The sequence below is a fragment of the Mytilus californianus genome, unplaced genomic scaffold (genome assembly GCF_021869535.1).
Source record: "Mytilus californianus isolate M0D057914Y unplaced genomic scaffold, xbMytCali1.0.p SCAF_6, whole genome shotgun sequence".
NCBI lineage: Eukaryota > Metazoa > Mollusca > Bivalvia > Mytilida > Mytilidae > Mytilus > Mytilus californianus.
The window spans coordinates 84,327,054-84,350,725 of NW_026262712.1; the positions used below are offsets into that span (position 1 = coordinate 84,327,054).

General features: G+C 33.2%; 1 protein-coding gene across 3 annotated transcripts; it reads left to right on the forward strand.

Annotated features, from left to right (window-relative positions):
- The first annotated feature begins 418 nt into the window (after positions 1-418).
- Positions 419-22,856, forward strand: LOC127705073 (uncharacterized). 3 transcript variants are annotated; one of them, XM_052209349.1, is made up of 4 exons: positions 419-561; positions 12,805-13,058; positions 20,363-20,494; positions 20,874-22,856. In XM_052209349.1, the coding sequence occupies exons 2-4, from the start codon at positions 12,828-12,830 to the stop codon at positions 21,027-21,029; spliced, it is 519 nt and encodes a 172-aa protein (XP_052065309.1). In that variant the 5' UTR covers positions 419-561; positions 12,805-12,827; the 3' UTR covers positions 21,030-22,856. The 3 variants fall into 3 exon arrangements, with proteins under 3 accessions (XP_052065309.1, XP_052065310.1, XP_052065311.1); XM_052209350.1 differs by lacking the exon at positions 419-561 and adding an exon at positions 3,608-3,714; XM_052209351.1 differs by lacking the exon at positions 419-561 and adding an exon at positions 7,221-7,344.
- The last annotated feature ends 816 nt before the right edge of the window (positions 22,857-23,672 follow it).

Below are 23,672 nucleotides of genomic sequence, written 5' to 3' on the forward strand. Positions count from 1 at the left end.
GTACCCCAGACGCACGTTTCGTCTACAAAGACTCATCAGTTACGCTCGAATCAAAAAAGTTCTAAGGCCAAATATAGTATGAAGTTGAATAGCATTACGATCAACAATGCCGACAGGGTCTGCCAAATACAGCTACGGTAATCTATTCCTGTGGTAGAACATTCTTAGTTTTACGAAGAATTCAAAGTTGTGTATAAGTTATGTTACCAGTGGTGCAGAGCATATATTTAGCACAACAAATTTTCAAAATATTTTGCGTTCTATATCGTTTAGCTGATTTTGTTTAGGTAATTTTCATAATATAAAAATACTGACTGTTATTAACCTGTAAGCCGTTAGTGTATTGTATTTTGTTTGTTTGCATCAATCTAAAAAATATCGTTCAAATCTTGGCATAGGTTCAAGACACATTCACAAAATGTATAACTAGGAATACTGAAGTACTTTCGTAACAAAATTGAATTGATAATAGTCTATACAGACGGTATAAATTATTCACAAATTCGTGCTTCATCAAACAATAATTATTCAATAGAAATATAAGTTACGAAGTATCTGCAGGTAGGAGTTTTAATTTGTTATTTGAGTTCATTTACACATGTTATAATCTTGCTTTATTTTGGTACATGCAAATTAAATGTTTAATGACTATTCGAAACTACTGTTTTGAGAGATTAAGGAAAATTTAGGTTATTAATACAAAATTTTAAAAAGCCAACAATTACATTGTAAATAATGTTTCCACTATTAAGCAGGATCTTCATACCCTTTCGGAGCATCTGAGGTCACCACCACTTTTTTGTGAAATTTGTGTTTCTTAGTCTTAAGTTCACTATGTTGTGTTATTCAGACTTGTTTGTCTTTTTGTCGTTTTTTGGCGTTGTCAGTTTCAAATTGCATGACTTTTGTAAGGTCGCTGAATATCGTCAGCCTATTTTCATTCACAACATTCATTTTCATTATGTTCAAAAAATGTCAAATTATTAAACCCGCTTACCTAATTAACGTAAATAAAGGCAACAGTAGTATAGGGAAACACATCAAATATAAGAGAAGAAAGACACAACAGAAACACTAAAATGCAACACACACAGAAACGAACTATAAGATAACAATAACCATTTTCCTGACTTGGTACAGGACATTTTAAGAAAAAATGGTGGGTTGAACCTGGTTTTGTGGCTAGCCAAACCTCCCGCTTTAATGGCAATGTTAAATATAACACTGAAATGACAACATTACATGACAGGCCTACATGTACAATACAAATAAATGAAAGAACATACAGGACAGAGAAACACACAAATAAACAATAGAACATTACGACAAGCTAATAGTTATCAAAGGTGCCAGGCCTAAAGATGAAGAGCATTGATGACCCAAAATTCCAAAAAAGTTATGCCAAATACGGCTAGGTTATGATTGATCATCCGCTGTAATGGATGTACGTGTGACTGTTTTTGAAATTTTCCGATATATCATTTAAACTGTTTGTATTCGAACAAATTTGATCAAAGATCGTTCAGTTTCCTTGTATTAGTTTTACATTGGCTATGATTGCAAATGAGATAAATATTGAACAGAAACCGGATGTCACCGTACTGCTTTGAACACAACCCATATCGTGAAGTCAGCTATAAAATGTTCCGACATAACAAAATGTGAATCTATTCAAATGAAAAAAACCAACGGACTGATTTGACTACAACAATAAGCTAAAAAGAAATTTGACTGACAGGAACTTTAGGCAGGCTCCTGACTTGAGACAGGTACATATAGAATGTGGCTGGATTAAACATGTTTGTGATCGCTCAACCCTACCCTAAGTTGAGACAGAGGTCTAACAGCACAACATATCCAACGGATTTAGTGTATAGGCGTTATAAACAGTCTGACAAAAGCATGACCTTGTGGAATGCCTAAATGTATGTACATGATATCGAAGGGATAGAGGACTGTTAGTGTTCATAAGCGTATTAGTTATCTTTTAATTTATCAAAACTGAAATAAAGAAAGACAATATTCATATATTGTGCAACGGTGTCAAATTCATTATCCTTTAGGGGTAAGTTTAATCAAAGGATCAATGAATTTCAATTGGTGATATCTAAATTTACGGCCATAATGAACAACAGTATCGTTAAATCTAGGATGTGATATACTTTTTTTTATAAGAAATATACAGGCACAACCAAATCTCAAACCCAAATATTTGTATCTGTGAAAGAATTAGGTGGAGTTTGAATCAGTTTGAGGTCAAATTGAGTACGACGTTGATGATCATTGAAACCAACACAATCTTTAAAAACTGTAACTGATCTTGGCTAGATCGACTTTTTTCTGGAGGGCAAAAACACCTCAGGCAAAGTTGACATAAGATGAATTCATCTATCCTTTTTATATCCTATTTGGCTCCTATCATTTTTAATCATTTGTACATCATTATACATTCATGGCTTTCAGACAATTACGTTTGGTCGCGCATAATGGAGGTAAATTCCAAACAGCGTGTTTTGTGCACGATTTATCTTTTATAAGACTTTAACATAGATATATATGTAAGTAAATAATGTAAGGAACATTGCTGGAAAATGGCCCCTGTTTGATTAAATTCAGAGTAAATTTTCTCTTTGATTGTTCCGTTTTTAATTATAAGCAAAAACGTGTAACAAAAACACCGAACTCCAAGGTAAATTTCAAAAAGGAAAAGTCCATGAAACTGATACAATCAAAAGTTATCAACTAACGGAGCTTGTGAAAAACAACTATCATATTCCTGACTTGGTATAGGCATTTTCCAAAGAAAATGGTGGGTTAAACCTGGTTTTATGGCTAACTAAATCTCAAACTTGTATGACAGTTGTTTATAGTTTCGTTATATTGACAAAATTTGGTGAGCAACCAAAACAGACATAATAGGTTCATTCAACAAGACTTTCTCTAGATGTTTGTTTGGTACCAGTGTAAGCACAGTTACATATTTTACTAATCTTTTGATGTCATAATCGTGCTTTCCGTTTATTATATTATTCTTTCATCCATAAACATTTGGTGCTATCTAGCTGGAGAATGTCCATCTCGGTTGTTTTCCTGCCGATGGTTAGTGATTCTGTCCGGGTATTCCAGCTTTTTCCAGGAATAGAAATGTAAAATGTAGGATCTGACTTATAAAACATATTTACAATGCATTTATAACATAACATACTCAACTGTTAAGTTGTGTTTCAGGTAAGATCTTTTAATGGAGAACAGAAGATAATACAATCTTATTCCACTAAAGAAAACATTGGCATCCAATCGCCTTTACAAAATGTATTATATGTCTCTTTACTTATTATAATTATATATAAGTTATGTCGCCAGTGCAGAACATATATTAAGCACAACAGATTTTCAAAATATTGTGCGTTCTATTTGTTTATCTGGTTTAGTTTAAGTTGTTTTCATTAATTAAAAATACTGACTGTAATTATCTATAATTATCTGTAATTATGGCGTTAGTGTATTGTATTTTGTTTGTTTGAAGATATTGTTTAAATCTTTGCAAGGGTTCAAGACACATTTATATAAGGTTTTACCAGGAAGTCTGCAGCTCTATTGAAACGAAATTTATTTATAATTACAAGTTATACAGACGGTTAATATTCTTTAAAAATTCGTGCTTCATCAAACAATAATTATTTGATTGAAATACACTATAAGTAGTATCTGCAGGTAAGGGATTTAATCTGTATTTGAGTTTCATTCACATATGTAAAAATCTTGCTTCATATTGGAACACGCAAATGTATATTTATGATCATCTTCGCTAGCCAATGCATGGGTTACGATCCAGTCCCCTCCTCTCCACGTGAAGAGGAGCAGGTCGGATCGTAACCCTTGACTAGCAAAGATGAGTTATGATTCGAAACTACAGTTTCGGAAATTGGGGAAAATTTCAATGTATATCCAAATTGAAAAATGTCCAAAATTACATTGTCAATAAAGTTGCAACTATTGGAGCAATATCTACTCACCCGCTTGGAGCACCTAAGATCATCCCAGGATTTTGGTAAGGGTTGAGCAGTCTTTAGTTTTCTACGTTGTGCTTCGTGGACTTGTTTTTCTTTTCGTCGTTTTATTGCCAGAGCGTTGTCAGCTTATCTCGACCTTTGAGTTTTGAATGTCCGCTTAATATCTTCTGCCTCTGTTTATTTACACCATTATGAAACAAAGAAATTCATTTAGTTCTTGTTCTTTTTCGATAAAATGCTTTACTAAAACATGTAAAATGTAAAAATTATAAAAACCGTTTTCAAAACTGATTTAGAATCTTTCGGTTTCCTTGTATTTTTTTTTTTTTTTTATGTATTTTTTATGAAAGCAACGGAGATAACTATTCAATAGAATCCCAATATAGCGGTTTTAAGTTATAGATTACCGAACGGCCTTGAACAAACCCCATACCGTTAAGTCAGCTATAAAAGGCCCCGACATCACAAAATGTGAATCAATTCTAACGAAAAAAAAAACAATCCTGATTGACAAATCAACAATAAACGAAAAGGAAATTTGTCACACAGCAACCAACGACAACCATTGAATTACGGACTAATGAGTCGATCGACACGCAGCTAAAAAAAAAACAGAAAGACAAAAGAAACAAGTTACCGATCTAAGAGTACTCGTAGTTACTGAAAGCTAGTTTGAAACGATTAACACAGTTTCTGGCTTTTACAAACACTCAGTCATCTGATGTAAAACAATACGGGAATCTAGCACATGCTAACTGAGAGTCATTGCTCATTAATATTATCCAAGGCACGGAAACTAGTTCATTTGGAATAGATAGTTTCTAAATTAGGTTTAAATTATAATTTTCTAAAGTGGTTGAACTGTTTTTGCTGATTTTTTTCTCAAAGGTAAGAATAATACGTTCAATCTATTAAACCTTAATCATTTATGAAGAACTTTTGAGTTGATGACCGGAGTAAACTTCATAAGAACATAATTTGATTCCAAATTTGGATTCTAAATTTGGCATTAGAACAAAATACATGTAGACAATGATGTAACAGCGTCGATAAAGAAAATTTTTTTTTTCAATCTTCTTTTCAAAAAGTTTACTAGCAATAATAAAACATTGTCATCACATTTAATATATTGAAATGATGGACTGCAGAAAGATCTGTTTGCACCTTATTGCACATAGATTCAAGGAATGATATTTGAACATATTGAACCCCACACGAAACATGGTTAACATAGTATAAAATATATTTAAGGTACAAATTGACCATACTAATAATAAGATTATAGGTATCTCAAAACACATGCATTACCCTGCTTTTTTTTTTCGATTTAGTGATGCATTTTCAGTCATTGTTATGTTTTCCTAGGAATATAGGTTATATTCATGTATATTGTGTACGCAACACATACCATTTTCTATAGAACCGTATTGTTGGTCTCACGATAGTGAGCTGGTCTCGTGTTTGGAGTCGAAGATTTGAAGCCCTGCCCGTCACACTTAAAACTTTTCAGCGAAACAGGGGTAATTTGGTTATACTAGAAAAGTCGATTCGGTGTCAAAATAACATGTACAGATTGGTTACCTTCACTCCCTATGTACTGTAACCTTGTGCATGTTCAGCGTGTAGGTCATATACAAAGCAGGGCACATGTTTCAGAGGATTATCATTATTTTCTCATTGTTTAATTAATTTGTTATTAGACAGTAGTAATTTTCTTACAACTAATGATGTGTTATATCTCGTCTCCTTCCCCCCAAATGTGACCTACCGAATTAGACATATCGACGGGTTTGTACTTACATGAGCAACATGACGGGTGCCACATGTGAAGCAGGATCTGCTTATTCTTCCAGAGCACCTGATATCACCACCAGTTACTGGTGGGGTTCGTGTTGCTCAGTCTTTTGGCTTTCTATGTTGTTTTGTGTACTGTTGTTTGTCTGTTTGTCTTTTCAGTTTTTAGCCATGGCGTTGTCAGTTTATTTTCGACTTATTAGTTTGATGTTCCTTTGGTATCCTTCGCCTCTCTTTTATAACAAATCAAAAAATTGCTAAAGCAAATCAATAATCATTTATACTTACATAGCCCTAACACACGTTTTTGTGTTGAATATGGTTTGGAGACTGTGCGTTGGTGTTTAAACAATCAATCACACACTTTTTTTTTATTTCATGTAAATATTTTAGTCGAAAACTAAAATATATTTTGATCCGTTCTTAATATGACGCATTTTGACATAAAAATAAAGGTTGCTTTGAAATTGAAGATTTATTAGGTTATTATTTTATATAAGTCCTCATTTAACATTGTATGTTTAAAGTAATCAATTGGTAGTTGATAATACCAATCCTGTGGGAAATCAGAAGAAACAGTCAAATAGTTGTGAGTAGATCTTTATCTCAGTACGATATTCGGTTGTGCAAGCAAGAGCAAGAGTTTTGATTTCTGCTTGTAGAAACTGCCTCTGCAAGATTTAAATGTGGGTTAATTTGAGACTACTCGTGTTTCCTCTTTCATTCATGATCGCCTCATTCGGTGATCTCTTGTTCATATGTGGTTTGAACTGGTTTAGTCTCCTTTCAACATCGTTTTTTAATAGTTGGGAGAACCTGACTAACTTTAGTGTGATTTTGTGGTTGTCATGGTTGTATACGTTTTCTATGTTGTTTGATGTTACAACGTTTCGGGTTTTCTATTTAGCTTGATGATTTTCATCGCATCTGTTTGAATGAGGATGATTTAATGGTTCTGTCCGGGTACTACAGCTGTCTCCACCAATAAAAACATAAAATTTAGTATAACAGTTATAATTTCCGACATGACATAATTAACTTTTGAGTTATGTTTAAGTGCATATTTTATTCCGGTGAATAGAAGATAATCCAACGTAAACATTATTGCGCTACAAAAATTATAAAGTAGTAATTAATATTCAATCGTCCATACCACATGTATTACATTTCCATTACGTAGCGTGAATTATGTATAAGTTAAGTCGGCAGTGTAGAACATATATCAAAAATATTGGCAAAATATTTTGTGTTCTATTTCGGTTTTTTTCTGATTTTGCATAGTTATTATCATAATTTTAAAATACTGACTGTACTTAACTCTTTCTTGTACTGTATTTTGTTGGTTTGCATAAGTTTAAAAGATAATGTTAAATTCTTTGCAAGGGTTGACGACACATTTGAATAAAGTAACTAGGAAGACTACAGTTCTTTATAAACTTTATTTATAATTATAGGTTCTAAAGACGGTAATATTTTTTTAAAAGTTCATGCTTCACCAAACAAATATTATTTGATTAAAATACAAGTTGCGTAGTAGGTAAGGATTTTAATTTATTATTTATTCACACATGTAATAATCTTGCTTCATTTTGGAACATGAAAATGTATAATTATGATTTGAAACTATTGTTTTGGAAAATGTAAATTTTATATCCAAAATTTGAAAAAGCCCAAAAATACATTGCAAATGATGTTGCCACTAGTTCCGGAGCATCTAAAATCATTCCACTTTTTGGCGTGGTTCGTGTTGCTCAGTCTTTAGTTTCCATGTTGTGTTTTGTGGACTTGTTCGTCTTTTCGTCATTTTTTTCCATGGCGTTATCAGCTTATCTCAACTTATGAGTTTTGAATGTTTTAAAAATTTATTGAGAATCCGTTTTTATGGATGTACGGGATACTGTTATTTTTTTTCTTTCAAATACTCCAATTTATCATTTAAACTGTTTGTATTCGAACGAATTTGATCAAATATTGTTCAGTTTCCCTGTACTAGTTTTGTATTTGTTATGATTGCAATGAAACAATTATCCAACAGAACTTTAATGTCACCGTACGGCCTAGGACAAAACCCATCTGGTAACGTCAACCATAAACGGTCCCGAGATGACAAAATGTGAATCAATTAAAATGAAAAAAGAAACCAATGACCAGATTTGACCAAAAATAAACGCAAATGAAATATGAAGGAACTAGCGACAACAACTGAATACAGACTCGTGACTTGTGGTAGGTGCATATACAATGTGACTGGGTAATCATTTGTGTAACAGCACAATATAAGAACAAACTGTAAAATTCAGTTGGAAAACTGTGGCGGACGTTGCCAAAAGAATATATAAACTCATTAGTCGAAAAAAAAACTGACAATGCTATGGCTTTAAAAGAAAGACTATCAAAAGACAAAAAACAATATCGAAAACTAAAGGATGAGCAACAATAACCACACCAAAAACCGGACGGATCACCTGAGCTCCGGAAGGGTAAGCAAATCATGTTCTACATGTGGCACCCCCGTGTTGTTCATGTGATTACAAACCTGGTGATAAGTTTAATTCGATAGGTAACATCCGAGGAAAAGAAGATGGATTTAGGTTACGACAATTGAAACATATCCGTCGTCATCTTCGAGACAGATATTCCATAACGGTCAACTAACTCTTAATGGCGTCCGTAAAGTTTTCAAAGAGATGATTTTATCTTCATATCTTTGAACTCTTGGTTTGATAGGCAGCTCTTGAATATTGTATCATCTGGGGAATAAAATCTCCATATGCAGGCGCTGCCGGAATGTTGCAAAAATAAAAAGTTCACAATTTGGAATCTAAAATCATATCTCGTCATAAAGTTTTGTTCTCAACCGACCCTCATGGTCAATTTCTAGATGTAAGTCAAGATATAAGACAGACTTAACTGTATCTGTTGTATCCTTTGTTTCAAGTTCGATAGGTGAGATTCGTTCAGCATATACAGCAAACCTTGAATTATTTAGTGAGAGGACATCATCTTTATAGCGAAAATGAAATTAAGGAATATTGCTAGTTTTTTTTCATTCTTCCCAAGAGAAGCTCCTGTATGAAATAACTTGAGGAGCACAGTTTATTCGATAAGAATGCCGATTAATTTTATTTTTTTTTTATTTTTAGAAATACACGTCCTCTAAACGTATCAAATATAATGGTTTGACTTGTCAGATCGGCGAAAAAGTTTTAAAAAAAACCCCCAAAATATACAAAAAGTAAAAAGTACCGATGTAGTTATAAAGTAAGTTACTGGAAGCTAGTTTAACGCCAATAACAATTAATAAACAAACAAAAAACTCATCAAAAATACAACACTTATAACTTTGTACGCCAGGCATTTCACCCTAGACTAAAGTATCAATTAGTACACATGTGCTCATTCAACGGATTAAGTATACAGGCGTCATAAACAGTCTGTCAAAAGCATGACATTGTACCATGCCAACAAACAAGTACATGATATCGACAGGATGTAGGACCGTAATTTTTCATAAATGTATAAGTTTATTTTAATTCAATTTGTATTTAATTATCTATGTCCTAGCTACCTGAGTAAAATTTAAATAGAAGGTAGTGAGAATTTTTCTGATGATGCTAATTTAGAGCTGTTTGAGCGTTTATTTCAATATATTAAATCTTCAAACAGGTTTTCTCGATAGATTAATAACTTATTTGTATTATCTTTTTGCTTTTACCAAAACATTTCATGTAAGAAACACATTCATTCATTAATATAAGTATTTTTTTTTCACTTGCCCTGATTGTATTCATTATCGTCTTTTCTTAATCACTTTTTCATATTACTGAGTTCAGCATGTTTGTAAGTCATGTGCGTATGAGTAAGAATGAGTGAGTAGTTGGGTGGATGTGAAGTTTAAAATATATGTCTTGTCCTGTACATATTTTCTTGTCTTGTGTTAAACATGTTTGTAAAAAACACTTTGGTAATTGTGAATCTGTATATATATTTATGCTGAAGAGACCAACACGTAGCCTCTGGCTGTTGGCAATCCTCTTTAAAAAAATAAAGGATTTAATTAAATATTTCAATTTATCAAAAACAAAATCAGTTTTAGTCACAAGAATAGTCCTGTATCTTACAACGATGTTTGATTGGTTAAACTTAAAGAATGAGTTTTGGCAAGGGATCAATGAGTTTACATGGTTCGTATCAAAATTTATGGGATTTATAAACATTATTACCGTAAAAGTTTAGATGTGATATCTTGTTTTTTAAAAGAATTATACAGGTACAACCAAATCTCAAAACCATAAATTTGTTTCAAGTCTGGCTTTTGCTGTCTTTTCTTGGTGGAGGAAAAAACAAGGCGACATTGACATAAGATTTTGAATATCGTTTTTGAATTCCTTTTTAGCTTCTATCATTTTTAATCCTTTATATATTATTATACATTCCTAGATTGCAAATATTTAGGTTTGAGCGCTTCTATCGAACGATTAATCCAAAAAGCGTGTTGGTCACACTTAATTTATAAAGTGTTATAAATTTTGTTTTTGATCTTTGAAATAGATGATTTCAGCTTTCCTATTGTGAACTTTCCATTTCTATGAAGCAACATTCCAGCAGCGCCTGCATACGGAGTATATATCTCCTAATTGATACAATATTCCAGGGCTTGTATTTCCCATCATGATTTCCTTGATAGAGGGTTGCTACTCATAGGGAAGCTATTAAACCAAGAGTTCCAAGTGGTGAAGTTGAAATCACCCCTTAGTAAATTTTACGGACGCCATCACGAGTTCGTTGACCGTTATGGAATATCCGTTCACGATTGATACCAGATGTGTTCCTAATGTCGTAACTACAATCCCGTCTCCTTTTCGCGAATGTGACCTAACGAGCTAGACTACTTACCGGGTTTGTACTAACATTAGCAACACGACGGGGACCACATGTGGAGCAGGATCTGCTTACCCTTCCGGAGCACATGAGATCACTCCCAGTTTTTGGTGTGGTTCGTGTTGCTCAGTCTTTAGTTTTCTATGTTGTGTTTATGTAATATTGTTTGTTGGTCTTTTTTTTTTAGCCATGGCGTTGTCAGTTTATTTTCGTCTTATCAGTTTGAATGTCGTTTTTGGTATCTTTTGCCTCTCTTTTGAAATGATTTTAACAGAAATATATATGTAAGTAGATATTGGAAGCAGTTTGTGTTGTGGCCTTTGTGGGAAATAGAATCAGGCAAAATTTGCTTTTTGATTGTTTAGTTTGTCCTTATGAGTAAATCAACATACAGGGATCTTGGTTATTCAACCTTATTGTTAAATTTCTGATTTTATTATGTAATAACGTTATAGATACTCACACAGTGCCATTTTCACTGAACTAGTACACAATTTTATTTAGGGGCCAGCTGAGAACCACCTCCGGGTGCGGGATTTTCTCGCTGCATTGAAGACCCATTGGTGGCCTTCGGCCGTTGTCTGCTCTTTGGTCGGGTTGTTGTCTCTATGACATATTCCCCATTTCCATTCTCAATTTTACATAAACCTATTTGTGTTGTTTGTTTTTATTATGACTTTCAGTGTAACTCCATAGCGTATTTTTAAATATCGAAGTTGTTTAATTAAACATTATATATGTGTACTTCTTTGTGCATTCAACTCAATCTTATTTTACCAAGAACAAATGATCGATGGATGTATAGATAAACATGAAAAATATCATATTACGTTAGTCGGACAAAACAATCTCTAAGATCTTTGATTGTTTTCATAAAATGTTCCCAATATGTCTTCATACCTTTGTTATCTTATAAACTTTAATCATTATGTTGAGGTTGAATTCGTGCATATGTCTTCAATTTAGTTCTTCGGTACCAATATGATTAATTAGATATTTTCTAATAAATAACGAACTTCTGAAGAAACCAAGATTTCTTTTCCCTCAAGCAAAGTTGACCTTTGATGAATTTTTATTTTTTGATATTTTTTTTTATCATATTTATCCTAACGTTTCTACGTATGTATGAATTGCCTGATTTATCAGATAAAAAGGTTCTAGAGTTTTTGGTGAAAGTTAACCAAGAAAAGCGTTTCGAGTGCAGGAAATGTGTAAAGTGGTTTTTTTTCACTTTGCGTGTATTGAAAATATTTATTTTCAGTTTTAAAATTGTACTTGTGTTATCGTTCGACATTCAAATATTAGAACGGAAAAATATTTCTAGAATATATTTTTTTACTTTTATGCGTTGTAGTTTAAGTCAATCTCAATTACAAATATGTGAATGAAACTGTCCAGTTTCAAATTATATTCTGATTTGCAAATTTTGAAGTATGTTGTTCTCCGTTTTGAGATGTTTGAAAAATGGGTACCGTGCTTATTTTTGAAAAAAAATGGAAAAAGATCGAATTTTCAAAGAGTAAGTTGAAATTATCTGACAATTTAAAAAAATTTTCTTACTGATTTTTCCTGGTATGCGTTTCTTATTTAAGAAATATTTCGTAGTAAGGTACATTTGCCATAGAGGAAAGTCGAACTGGGACCCTTTTATTTTCTATTACACCAGCTCATGAACAAATATTTGCAGACACACCATCAAATGGAAATACAAATGGATAACTTCCCCTAAATGGTCATTGGGCTTTCTTTCAATCATTTTTATTTAACTTACATTTTGTACATACAGTTTCTTTCAATTTATTGACTCTTTCATGCGTCCAAAAAGTATCTTCCTCTGACACAAAAACCGATCCAACAGACTAGTGACGAAGAACGACCGAATTCGAAATTATATAAGTTGTATTGTCACAATCACTCTACTGACTAGCGAAATGTGCTCAATGTTTTTACATCGTAAGAAAACAAAATATCCACCTGATCCGTAAGTTTAACGATTGTGTTCTATTTCTCATTGTGTCATTTTGACTGAGTATGTATTCGCATAGTGGGTGGTGCAAGTAAAGCATAGATTCATTATGTGTTATTCACATTTTTAATAAGTTTAAACCTTAAATAGGACATAAAAAGGCAACTGAAGGCATGGCAAACTCTTCTCAACAACAACCTCCACCTTATTGTCCACCGAACCAGCCTCCACATCACCAACAAGGTCAACAATATGTTCACCAGTATGTTCAACAGAACCCACAGGGATTCCTTCAATCACAGCCCTCAAGAGATGGATTCAGTGATATTTCCTGTGGATATGGATATAATCAGCAATCCCAGGTACCCCAACCAATGGTAAATACATCATCGACTAGTGTTGTGGTAAGTACTTTGAATACCAAACAATACAACACGACAGAAAGTTTTTACAAAATGTTTGATTTATGAGCCTATTAAATTGCACAGTTTTTAGTAGACAAAGGCTTCTAGCGTACAAAATTTTTAACATGATATCACTGACGAGTTGTTACAACCATTGGGTCGATGCCACTTCTTACATGGCTTGATCGTTTTGGTTTTTAGTTTTCTTTATCTTTTGAATCAAGGAGTGTGACTATATTGCAATCAATTTGTTCGTTCGTCTGTTCGTCCAATAAATACTATTTTCGCACTTCTCTTAAACACTAATGAACACAATGACTTCATTTTTGGTTTGCAACTTGCCAGTGATGTGTTATAATGTGTCAGGTCTTTTTGATCTTGAGATTTTTTTTTACTTCCTTATTGACGATACTTTATATTTTTCAATATTTTGAATGAACTTAAAACAATTTCGCCGCCCATTTCACCCGTTCAACTAGAAAGACTTCATATTTGGTCAGCAGTGGTAAGTTTAAACTGCTTTTCGGATGTATCAAACACCTATTTCCGATTTTCAGATACTTTGAAATACGAATGTACGAGTAAGGGTATGATTAGCACGACAACGCGTGCTTTCTTGTTTATGTGATCTTCCAAAGGTTTTGATCAGTAGTTAGCACCCCGGTGGTGATATGATCTATCATTGATACGTCAGTTTTATTTAATGTACATAATTTACTATTGAAAATACTATGGTTAGCTACTCCAGGCATATACAGCCTTCGCCAGATCTGACAGTATTTTTGGAAAGTTTTTGTTTTCAGTGTTCTTCAACTTTTTTAATTGATTTAATTGTTGTAATTCGAACTACATACTCTGGAATCGTTTATTTTCGTAGGTGCCAATTTTCGTTGATTCAGGTAAAATTGCATTTTCGGGAATATTTGATTTCGTGGTTTTCCCAAAGTCTGCAAAACGTGCTTGAGGCAAACGGAATAAGCCAAATATCTTTTATGACATGTTATGCAAAAGAAGAACTCATGGCCAACTTTAAAAGTTTATATTTATGAATATTTGCATTGGCTTTCATTTTATTTTCTTTATGGTATAGAACCACTAATTTGGGCCCGGTTAGAAACAACATATAAGAGAGTAGTACATATTTTAAACAAAATATTTCCTACGCATAGCTGTAGTTTTGGTATCAAATGAAAGCTTAAGGATTTGGCATCACTATAGAATCAGTTTCTTTGAATAATGAAAAAAATATATGAAATTATGATAGAAGGACACATTTGCCCTGTTGTTCTGATCAGAAGTACTTTTTATTGTACTACCAAACTTCCGGGAACCAGTGCGCTCTAATATTCAATTAAAAGTATGTAAAATTTTTCAGCACAATTCCGGATAAGGTCTAGTTTTGACATGAAATGACTGCTACTTTATTTGAACTTAGACAAAGCAGCAAGTAATGCTTGAAATTGCAGAATTTAACATAGAAAGCAATGGGGGCTTTAATTAGTAATTTTATTCCAAATATAAAGGGGGTTTGAAAACGCATTTAATTGTATTTTCATCGTAATTAATAAAAGCTGAAAACGGAAATAGACGCTTGTGGACTACTATGGGGGTTTTTTCGGTATTTTTTTAATCATTGCTTTATATGATATATGGATATACAATTTAGTTCATTTTCAAACTTTTCTTTCACCTTTAATGTGAAGTTTTTCGTTTAAATATACATTTACATATTTCATAATGTTAAATTATTTGAATATATAGCATATAATTTGGTTTATAATTGTTTCGACAGCAGCATTTTATTGCATGGTTGAGAAGTTCTTCTCTTAATGATCTATAACGACTTTCGGGTGTTTGTTTTTGTTTCTGTGTCTCGTCTAGAATTTATAGCTTAGCAGTCAGAGAGCGGTCAGATCATAGCCGTAAAAATAATTACTTTTGAAATTATTTAGATAAATAACGCTCAGTCTTCTTGTTTCGATCAGTTTGTTAACAGTTCTTGTCTAACCAAAAATATTGGAATTAAAATAACACTTTTTATATATATCTGAAGTTTAGTTTTTAACTTTTGAATGTTTTACGGATTACTATACACTATGGCTTCTCGGAGAAAAGGGAAGTCATCAAGTCGATATTCTCCAGATTCAATTGCAATCAAGAGACAAGAAAGTGACTGTTCGTCTTGGTCAGTTAAAAAATTCAAGGAAGAACTTGCAAATATTGGAATTAATATTACTTCAAAATTTAGTAAAACAGTGTTACAACAAATTTATTTTGATAATCTCAAATCAACATTTGTCAAATGAAGACCAGGAAGGCTCGCCAAATTTACAAAATGTGACTAGTCATTCGTCTAATGAACTTATAGGAAATTTATTCGAAGTTGTAATAGGACTAAGGAATTCTATGAATTCTAACAACAGGGACAATTATAATTCTCCCTTATCAGCGGAGTTTTCCGGGAATCTACAAGATACGCTACGAAAAAGGTTTCCTCAAGTGCACACAGCAGATGATCATGTGTTTACATTATACAAATGGTACGGTGTTTCTCCTAATGAAAGCGATTGCGGGATAAATCCCACCCTTAACACCTCTACAGCTACAATTAATGGAGTGCCGTCATCGTCTGTGCCTTTTTGGATATCATTTCACCAGCGCTTAAAAAGCAAATTTGATTGAAGGTAGAGACGTTAATTTAGATGGATTACTAATGAAAGATTACGAATACGTTCAGGCAGCTAGTTCTTTACTTACTAGCTGTGGTATAGAAATTAATTTGCCAGGAAAAAAGGATATCCGGCTTCATAGGTCGCTGACTATTAAAGAGTTCGTATGCGATTTTGGCAAATATAAGTAAGTCATGTGTAGGGTTTTTCTTCAACACAGCGAGGAATTAGATTGTTACCTAGCTAGCATTGTACAGATTGAATCTAGCTATGGTGAGAAATTTTATGAATATCATAAGCTTTTTGCCGCCAAAGCTGCAACTGCACTTCACGATTTTAAAGCTAAATTTGACTGGGGAGTAAAAGACAATGACATTCTTACGCTTTTCGCTCCGCATGCAAGGCCAGAAATTTGTAGACTTTGTTATTCTATCGATCACGGAACAAATGTTTGCCCTCGTCCTTCTCAATCAGTAGACCGTAATACTTATCCGATGAATAGACCATCTTCCGATCGCGTTGATGGGAAGGTCAGAACACGAGTTTTGCACGATGGGAAAGAGATCTGCAATAACTATTAAACCACAATGGGTTGCGCTAGACCGGGTTGTTCTTTGACTCATATTTGCAGTTCTTGTTTCGCTTTTCATCCCGCCTTCAACTGCAACAAAGATACTCAAAAGAACAAATCTTCTAGAGGGTCGACAACAATCAACAAAGATAAAAAATTACTAGTTACAATTCCCGTTATCGAAAATTCACCGATCAATGTTAACTTGTTACGTGATTTATTGCAAACACATTCGTATATAAATTTTGTTAATTTTCTTTGTAATGGAATAACCGAGGGGTTTAACACTATGATTAAATGTACTGATATACCGACACTTGAATGTAAGAATAACTTTTCAACTCGCTCTTAACCTTTCTCCGTGCGGCAGCTTATTGACAAAGAATGTGAAAAAAGTTTCTTGTCAGGTCCGTATAAAATTCCACCGTTTAACTATTATCAAGTTAGCCCTTTGGGACTTGCTGTGAGGAAGTACTCGGGGACTAAACGGCTTATATTGGATTTATCAGCCCCACATGACGATGATGATAATTGTAGTATTAATGACTTGATCAGTAAAGACGATTATTCAATGATGTATGTCAGAATAGACGATGCGATCAAAGTTATACGAAAATTAGGTCGTTTTTCATTGTGCTAAAAATTCGATATAGAGTCCGCTTTCAAACAATTAGGTGTTAGAAAGGACCAGTGGCATTTATTTTGCATTAAATGGTAAAAGGAATACTATTTCTTTAATAGACTAGCGTTTGGTTGTAGGAGCTCGCAATTCATTTTTAATAACTTATCTAGAGCTATTTGTTGGATTGCTACTAATATCTACAAAATTGAATATATATTTCACTTTTAAGACGATATTTTGACTATAGATAAACCCAATTCTTGCGCAGAGAGAACTATGTCATTAATGGCTACTCTTTTTAAAAGACTTAATATATTCAACTGACTTAACACAAGGTTGTTGGCCCTTGTACAGTTATTGAATATTTGGGTATTATACTTGATACGGAAAAGGTGGAGACTCGCTTGCCCTTAGATAAAACAAGTCGAATCAGTGAATTTATCAAGAAGTTTTTAAACAGACAATCTTGTACCAAACGTAATCTTTTACAATTGTTAGGGCATTTAAATTTCGACATGCGATTTATAATTCCGAGTCGTTCATTTGTTTCATATTTAATATCTTTATCAACAACTGTCAAGGATCTGAAAGACAAAATATATTTGACCGATGAATGTCGTACCGATTTGCGTTTTTGGTACTCGTTTTTTGGTAAACTAGAATGGCATGAACATGTTTTATGATTCTACATATACTAGTGTTAGGGATATCGAATTATATTCAAATGCGGCTTCTACCATTGGTTATGGTGGTTATTTCAAGGGGAAATGGTTTTGCTCTCCTTGGCCGGAAGATTTATATTTTCCATGGGGAAAGAAATATTCCATGGCTTTTCGAGAACTCTATCCTATAGTCGTTGCAGCCATCTTATGGGGCCATTCATGGACTACTTAAAGAATCTTATATCCATGTGACAATGAGGCCACCGTACATATTGTTAATAAAGGTAGTTCCAGATGTTAATTGATATTGAAACTTATGAGAACCCTTACTTTGTATGCCTGTAAAAATATTTTTTGTTTTCGCGCCGAACACGTTCCTGGAGTTCAGAATAATATCAGTGACTCTCTTTCTCGTTTACAGTTAGAACGTTTCAAGACCCTTGCACCTTTAACATACAAAGTACCTCACAAGTGCCGGTCAGTCTCACGAGTAATGTGACATTAAAGTCTAAAGTGTCGGATTTATGGCGACATGTGTTATCAACTAGAACATGTCAGACTTATAAAGTTGTGATATCGAGCTAATACTGCTTTTCTTGATAGCAACGGGGTTGTCTGGTTATTCAAACCCATGCATCCGATTTCTGAGGATATTTTTATTTATTTTTTCGCACATTGTTACAAAAACTTGAGACTTTTACATACAACCATTAAATTGTATTTATGTGGAATTCGGTTTTATTATATCCAAAGTAACTGTGAACATCCGTTTGATTTTACAAATGAATCGACACTCCATATACTCAATATGGTAAAGCGCGCCGTCAAACGTATTCAAGGAGAGCATATTCCAAAACCACGTCTTCCTATTACTTTTCAGGTACTTCGGAGAGTTTCCAATTCTCTTAGGACAGGTGTTTTATCTACCTTCACTGATCGCATGTTAGGAACGGCTTGCACAGTATCCTTTGTTGAATTTCTTAGATGTTGTGAACTTATTGTTTCAAATCATTTTGATTCTACTGTAAATCTCAGTGTAACGGATTTTGAGATTCTCGATTCGTATGCTATTCTGCACCTTAAAACCTCTAAGACAGATCCTTTTCGTAAAGGTGTCAATATACAGCTTCACAAATCCGACCATACCATTTGTCCTTTCTCTGCTATCAAAGAGTATGTCGCAATCAGGAAGGTTAGAGAAGCATCTTTTTGTTTTTCAGATCCATTGTTTGTCAAAGAGATTGATAGCGCTTTAGCCTGGGACTTTTTCATCAGAAGTCTAACACATGTACTAGATATTTGTGGGTACAGCTCTAGCTTATACAATGGTCATTCCTTTAGAATTGGTGCCAGTACATCGGCAGGATCTGTTAATATTCAAGATCAACTTATCAAAACACTTGGTCGGAGGACATCGGACAGTTATTTGCGGTATATTCGGATTTCCAAGGACAAGATTCGGAAAGCACAGAAGTCTTTGACATTGTCTAGAAATATCTGAGTCATATTTGATAAGTGGACATTATCGAACTTGAATGTATGTTCTATTACCAAACAACAAATGTACTTTAGCTGTGAACTTGTTGACATAGTTGCATTTTTATATGAACTAACTTTACTTGTTATGAAGTAATCAGCCGTTCGAAGAGTTGCTGTTTTTTATTCGCGATAAGCTTCGACATATCTTTATACAATATCGTTTAGCAGAAGAAACAATTTATTTTCACTTTAAGCCTAATCTATAGTGACAATTATCTGATTCGAATTAACCGATTTTATAGAATATTCAGCCGTTTGAAAAATGACTGTTTTTCCTTGATACATGTGGACTTATCTTTTACTGTAATTACTGAACTTGTATCATTGGGTTTTGTCGAGAAATGTGTATTTCAATTTAGAGCCTGCAGGAAACGTGAAAATTAACACATGTGAACTTTATAGTTTTTCGTAATATTCAACCATGTGACGAGTTGCTGTTTTATTTCTCTAGATACATTCGAACTCTACCGTCATGTTATTGTGCATCATATTTTTTATTTTTGTATATTCATTCTTGTTCTCTCTCTCTCTCTCTCTCTCTCTCTCTCTCTCTCTCTCTCTCTCTCCACGTTCGACTTGAAGGTTCTCCTTTATATCCCCTTTTAAAAATTACACCTCAAAATACCTTACAACTTGGGAAATTACTCAGCTCATATCATTTTTTTATAATCTGTGCAATGGCCATTCGTTGCACTGGTCAGTCTTTTATATGACAATTTTTTATCCCCTAAGTTCTATCAACTTACAACTCTCATTTCATTAGTTATACTGCAGTTGATAGGTCACGTCGAATTTCCTGTCAACCACTGTTTCGCAAGCATCCATAGTTCGCCCAAACTACACTTTACAACAGATCAGGATTCACGGAATTCGACGGAAAAATATCCTAAAAATTAGCTAAAATATTTTCAAAATTAGCTGAGATGATTTTCCAAGGGCAATACTACTAGTATATTATTTCATTTTTTTGTAATAAATTTTATATTTCTTTTATATTTGTCAGTTTTCTCTGTTGAAATTATTCGTTTTCAGTCAGGCATTTTGTCTCTGTTATAGCACCACCAGCCACTTAATTACAGACAGCTTTAACTTGGTACAGGTCATTAGGGTCAATTACAAGTGTATACCAGTTGTAACCTTAAGACGTTAATCAATGTGTTCTTAAATATGTCACAACGTTATTAATTTACGGTATACTTTCTTGGAGAAACTTAGTGATTATAAATTTGTTTTTTTTACAGGTTTCACAACCGCAATCTGGACCAACAATACTAGTAAATCCTGCTCCGTACAGCTACATGACACCAGCAGTATTGACCTGTATATTTTGTTGTTGGTTAACTGGGATTGGCGCTATCATAGCGGCAGCTATGGTAATGTATATACTAACAGTTTTAAAGATAATGTTTCGAGTCATTTCAAATATGTTTTTTATCTGTCATGTACAACGGTAAGAAACTATCACGTGGGAATCAAGAATCATAATTCATAAAAGCAAAGAAAACGCACAGCAAAAAGGAAAAAATAAAACACGAAATTAAAATTTGAACACTATATAGGAAATTAAAAATAGACCCCGCAAAACAAATTATATAATCAAAATAATTGTTTCATTTTTTTTTTTTAAAGTTGTACATTAACTAGTTTAATTAAATGGAAACTTAGATACTTTCTCAAGAAATTAAATTCTTTTGAGTGAATTTGTAACTGTTCATAACATCAATCAAATCTACTATTTTCTTTAATTTACAGTCCCAAGGTCAAGCTAGTGAAATGAAGTACGACGAGGCAAGAAAATCAGCTAACATAGCTAAAATCCTCACTCTCGTTACCTTATGTTGCGGTATTGGCGGTTATGTTATCGTTATAGCTCTTGCAGTGGCAGGTGCAAACACAAATGAGTACTAAGAGTTTGCATTGTTTTGCTGATTTATAAACAGATAGCTATAGGACAAGCATATCCAGGATTAATTAAATGTGCTGTTTGAATAAGTTCTTGTACATAGTCGTGTGGGTTTGTCTACGTTTAGTATTACTTTTATGTTTTAAAACAGTCCTGGCGATTTCTTTTTTTTTGCTGAAACCAAGCAAAATGTCGTTACAATATGAACACATTATATTGAATATTTTTTTTTTGTCAATGATCTTGATGAGAGGGTATAGTCATTCGAGCAAAAGGAATTAACAAAGTAAAATGTGTCATAAGACCACTTTCCACCTCTTCAACTCTAATTTGCATAGATCAATCCAATCACATCATTCAGATGTATTGAACACATAAGGTTGTCTGCTGTAAATATGTATATGAACTCACCATAGATACCAGGCTCAACTTCTAACCCTGCATTTTAGGGATCAAAGCCTCAATTTTAAACTGTGTCTTTTATATTAATACATGAACAACAGGCGTAGTAAAGGAATACTATTTTGGAACAAGGACATATATTTTTGGGGTTCGATTTTTGTTCATACAAACGTCCAACAGAGTTGATGAAAGACATGGTGACATCAAAGATTGAATATTATTTCCATTTTTGTTTAAAGAAGTCTTACAATAACTCTCCTTATATTTCCCAGGCAATAATACAACAAAAACTAATCCGTATACCTCTGCGCAAGGAATTTATTCTATTCCTATTGAAGTCTTCATGTTCATTATAGATATGTCGTATTTAATTTGGTCGGTTGCAATGAGAGTTTCAGATTGTTGACGGCATTGGGATGTCAAAAATATCTCATTCGCGCTATAGCATCAGAGAGCCTTCTTGACAAGGATTCAGTCTATTAAATTAGATGTAAATATTAAATTACAATGACTTTTTTAAATGTATTTTAATTAAACAAGTTCATTTTAGTAATTTACAGAGGACATGTAGTAATAAATCTTTTGTACAGTATTACTGCTCTGAAACTACCCTTTACATCACTGCTTTAAAGTTTCCTTTTCACGATTTTTTGAAAATACCAAAGTTGTCTTAATTATCTTAATTAACATATATGAGTACACTAAACAATAAATATATTTGAAATGTAATTGGAATTACACTTTTTTTACTGAAAATAATTATTTATTTACTATTAAATGAGTAGTTGTTATTAATTAAAGTGAATTTTAAATTACCCCATTCCTTCTCGGACACTATATGATGTCAGTAGTTCACTATCATGGTGTACACTGAGGTTGTGAGTTCAAACTCCGCCCGGGAAGGTTTGTTCAATTCCGACCTTAATTGACTATTATTGCAGGTTATCCCGACAAAGGTAATTGGCTTTTTGGGGCACTCTGGCTTCTCAACAAAAAAAGACATGCCACTATGACATAGCCAAGACAGCTAAAAGAACTGTTTAACACCACAAATCAATCAATCAATCTATACTGTCATTACTTTTCAATTTTTGTTATATGGGTTTGTTTAGTGGGTTTTTTAAGTCGTTTTTGTTCTACGTGTGTATATGTTTATGTTTAACAAATCTCAGTTAAAAGAATAAAGTCTGTCTTATTAATGCAGTTATATAACATTCGCAACGACAGTTAAACACGGATTCATAATATGTAAGATTGTATATAACAGAAATTCGTTTGATGAGACGTTTTTCTTTTTTAAATATTTTCGTTTTACTTTGCCAATCTCATTACATTGATTTCTTGCTTTTATTTTCTTGTATTTCGCCATAACGTGTAATTGTGTACTTATTTAGTGATAGATTTTTAATAAATGGGTTGTTTTTTCTAAATCTTCCTTTGATTAAATTAGAGTGGGCTCTGCTGCATTGATACATTTTTTACTTTCTGAATAAAGTGTGAAGATAGATTTTAAGATAGAATCTTTGACGAAAAAAGCACTATTATTTAATTTCCTATATGTAAATAAATCAATACTAACGCAGTTATTTTCACGCAAGATTACGATTCAAAAGTATATGCAATGATTTCCGTAACTATGATAAATGCGCCGTTTCCAATGTTACATATAGAGACTAGTATCGGCATCATGCGGGACAGGAAAATTTGTCTCTTTGAAAAAGATAGGTCAGTCAAAACAGTGAAATATCATCAATTAGCCCAATTTTAGTAAATAAAAAGTATTTTTTAAAAACGGATTTTTAACGTGCTAGTTCACAAGGTAACAGTCCGCATGAAGACATATCACCTTACCCAGACACATTATTCTGACTCCGAGCCGACCAGTAATGCCGCGTGCTTAGCGGAGAAACAGCAAATACCAATTTTAATGTCTTTGGTTTGACCCGGCCAGGGTTCGAATCCACGACCTCCCGCATTTGAGGCAAACACGCTATCAGGAGACTACCGAGGCGGTTCCTAGAACCAAGATTGCATACATTATTGTACAGGAAATAGAAAAAATACTCGCACAATGCATTTGGATTCCCATTAAAATTTTTATTTTTTACTCGATTTCTGCTTTATTTGACCGATATCAGGTCGTGTGATGTAACATGGATGTTCAAATTTTCATTAACAACCAGCACATAAGAAGGACAACTGTTTACTGTTTAGTTACCTTAAATTTAATAATGTTATAGTTTTCT

What these genes read in the sequence shown, in the direction of transcription:
- LOC127705073 (XM_052209349.1), top strand. Translation starts at nt 12,828, where the DNA reads ATGGCAAACTCTTCTCAACAACAACCTCCACCTTATTGTCCACCGAAC. An exon ending in CATCATCGACTAGTGTTGTG is followed by an intron (nt 13,059 to 20,362) that starts GTAAGTACTTTG and finishes TTTTTTTTACAG; the next exon opens with GTTTCACAACCGCAATCTGG. An exon ending in CTATCATAGCGGCAGCTATG is followed by an intron (nt 20,495 to 20,873) that starts GTAATGTATATA and finishes TTTAATTTACAG; the next exon opens with TCCCAAGGTCAAGCTAGTGA.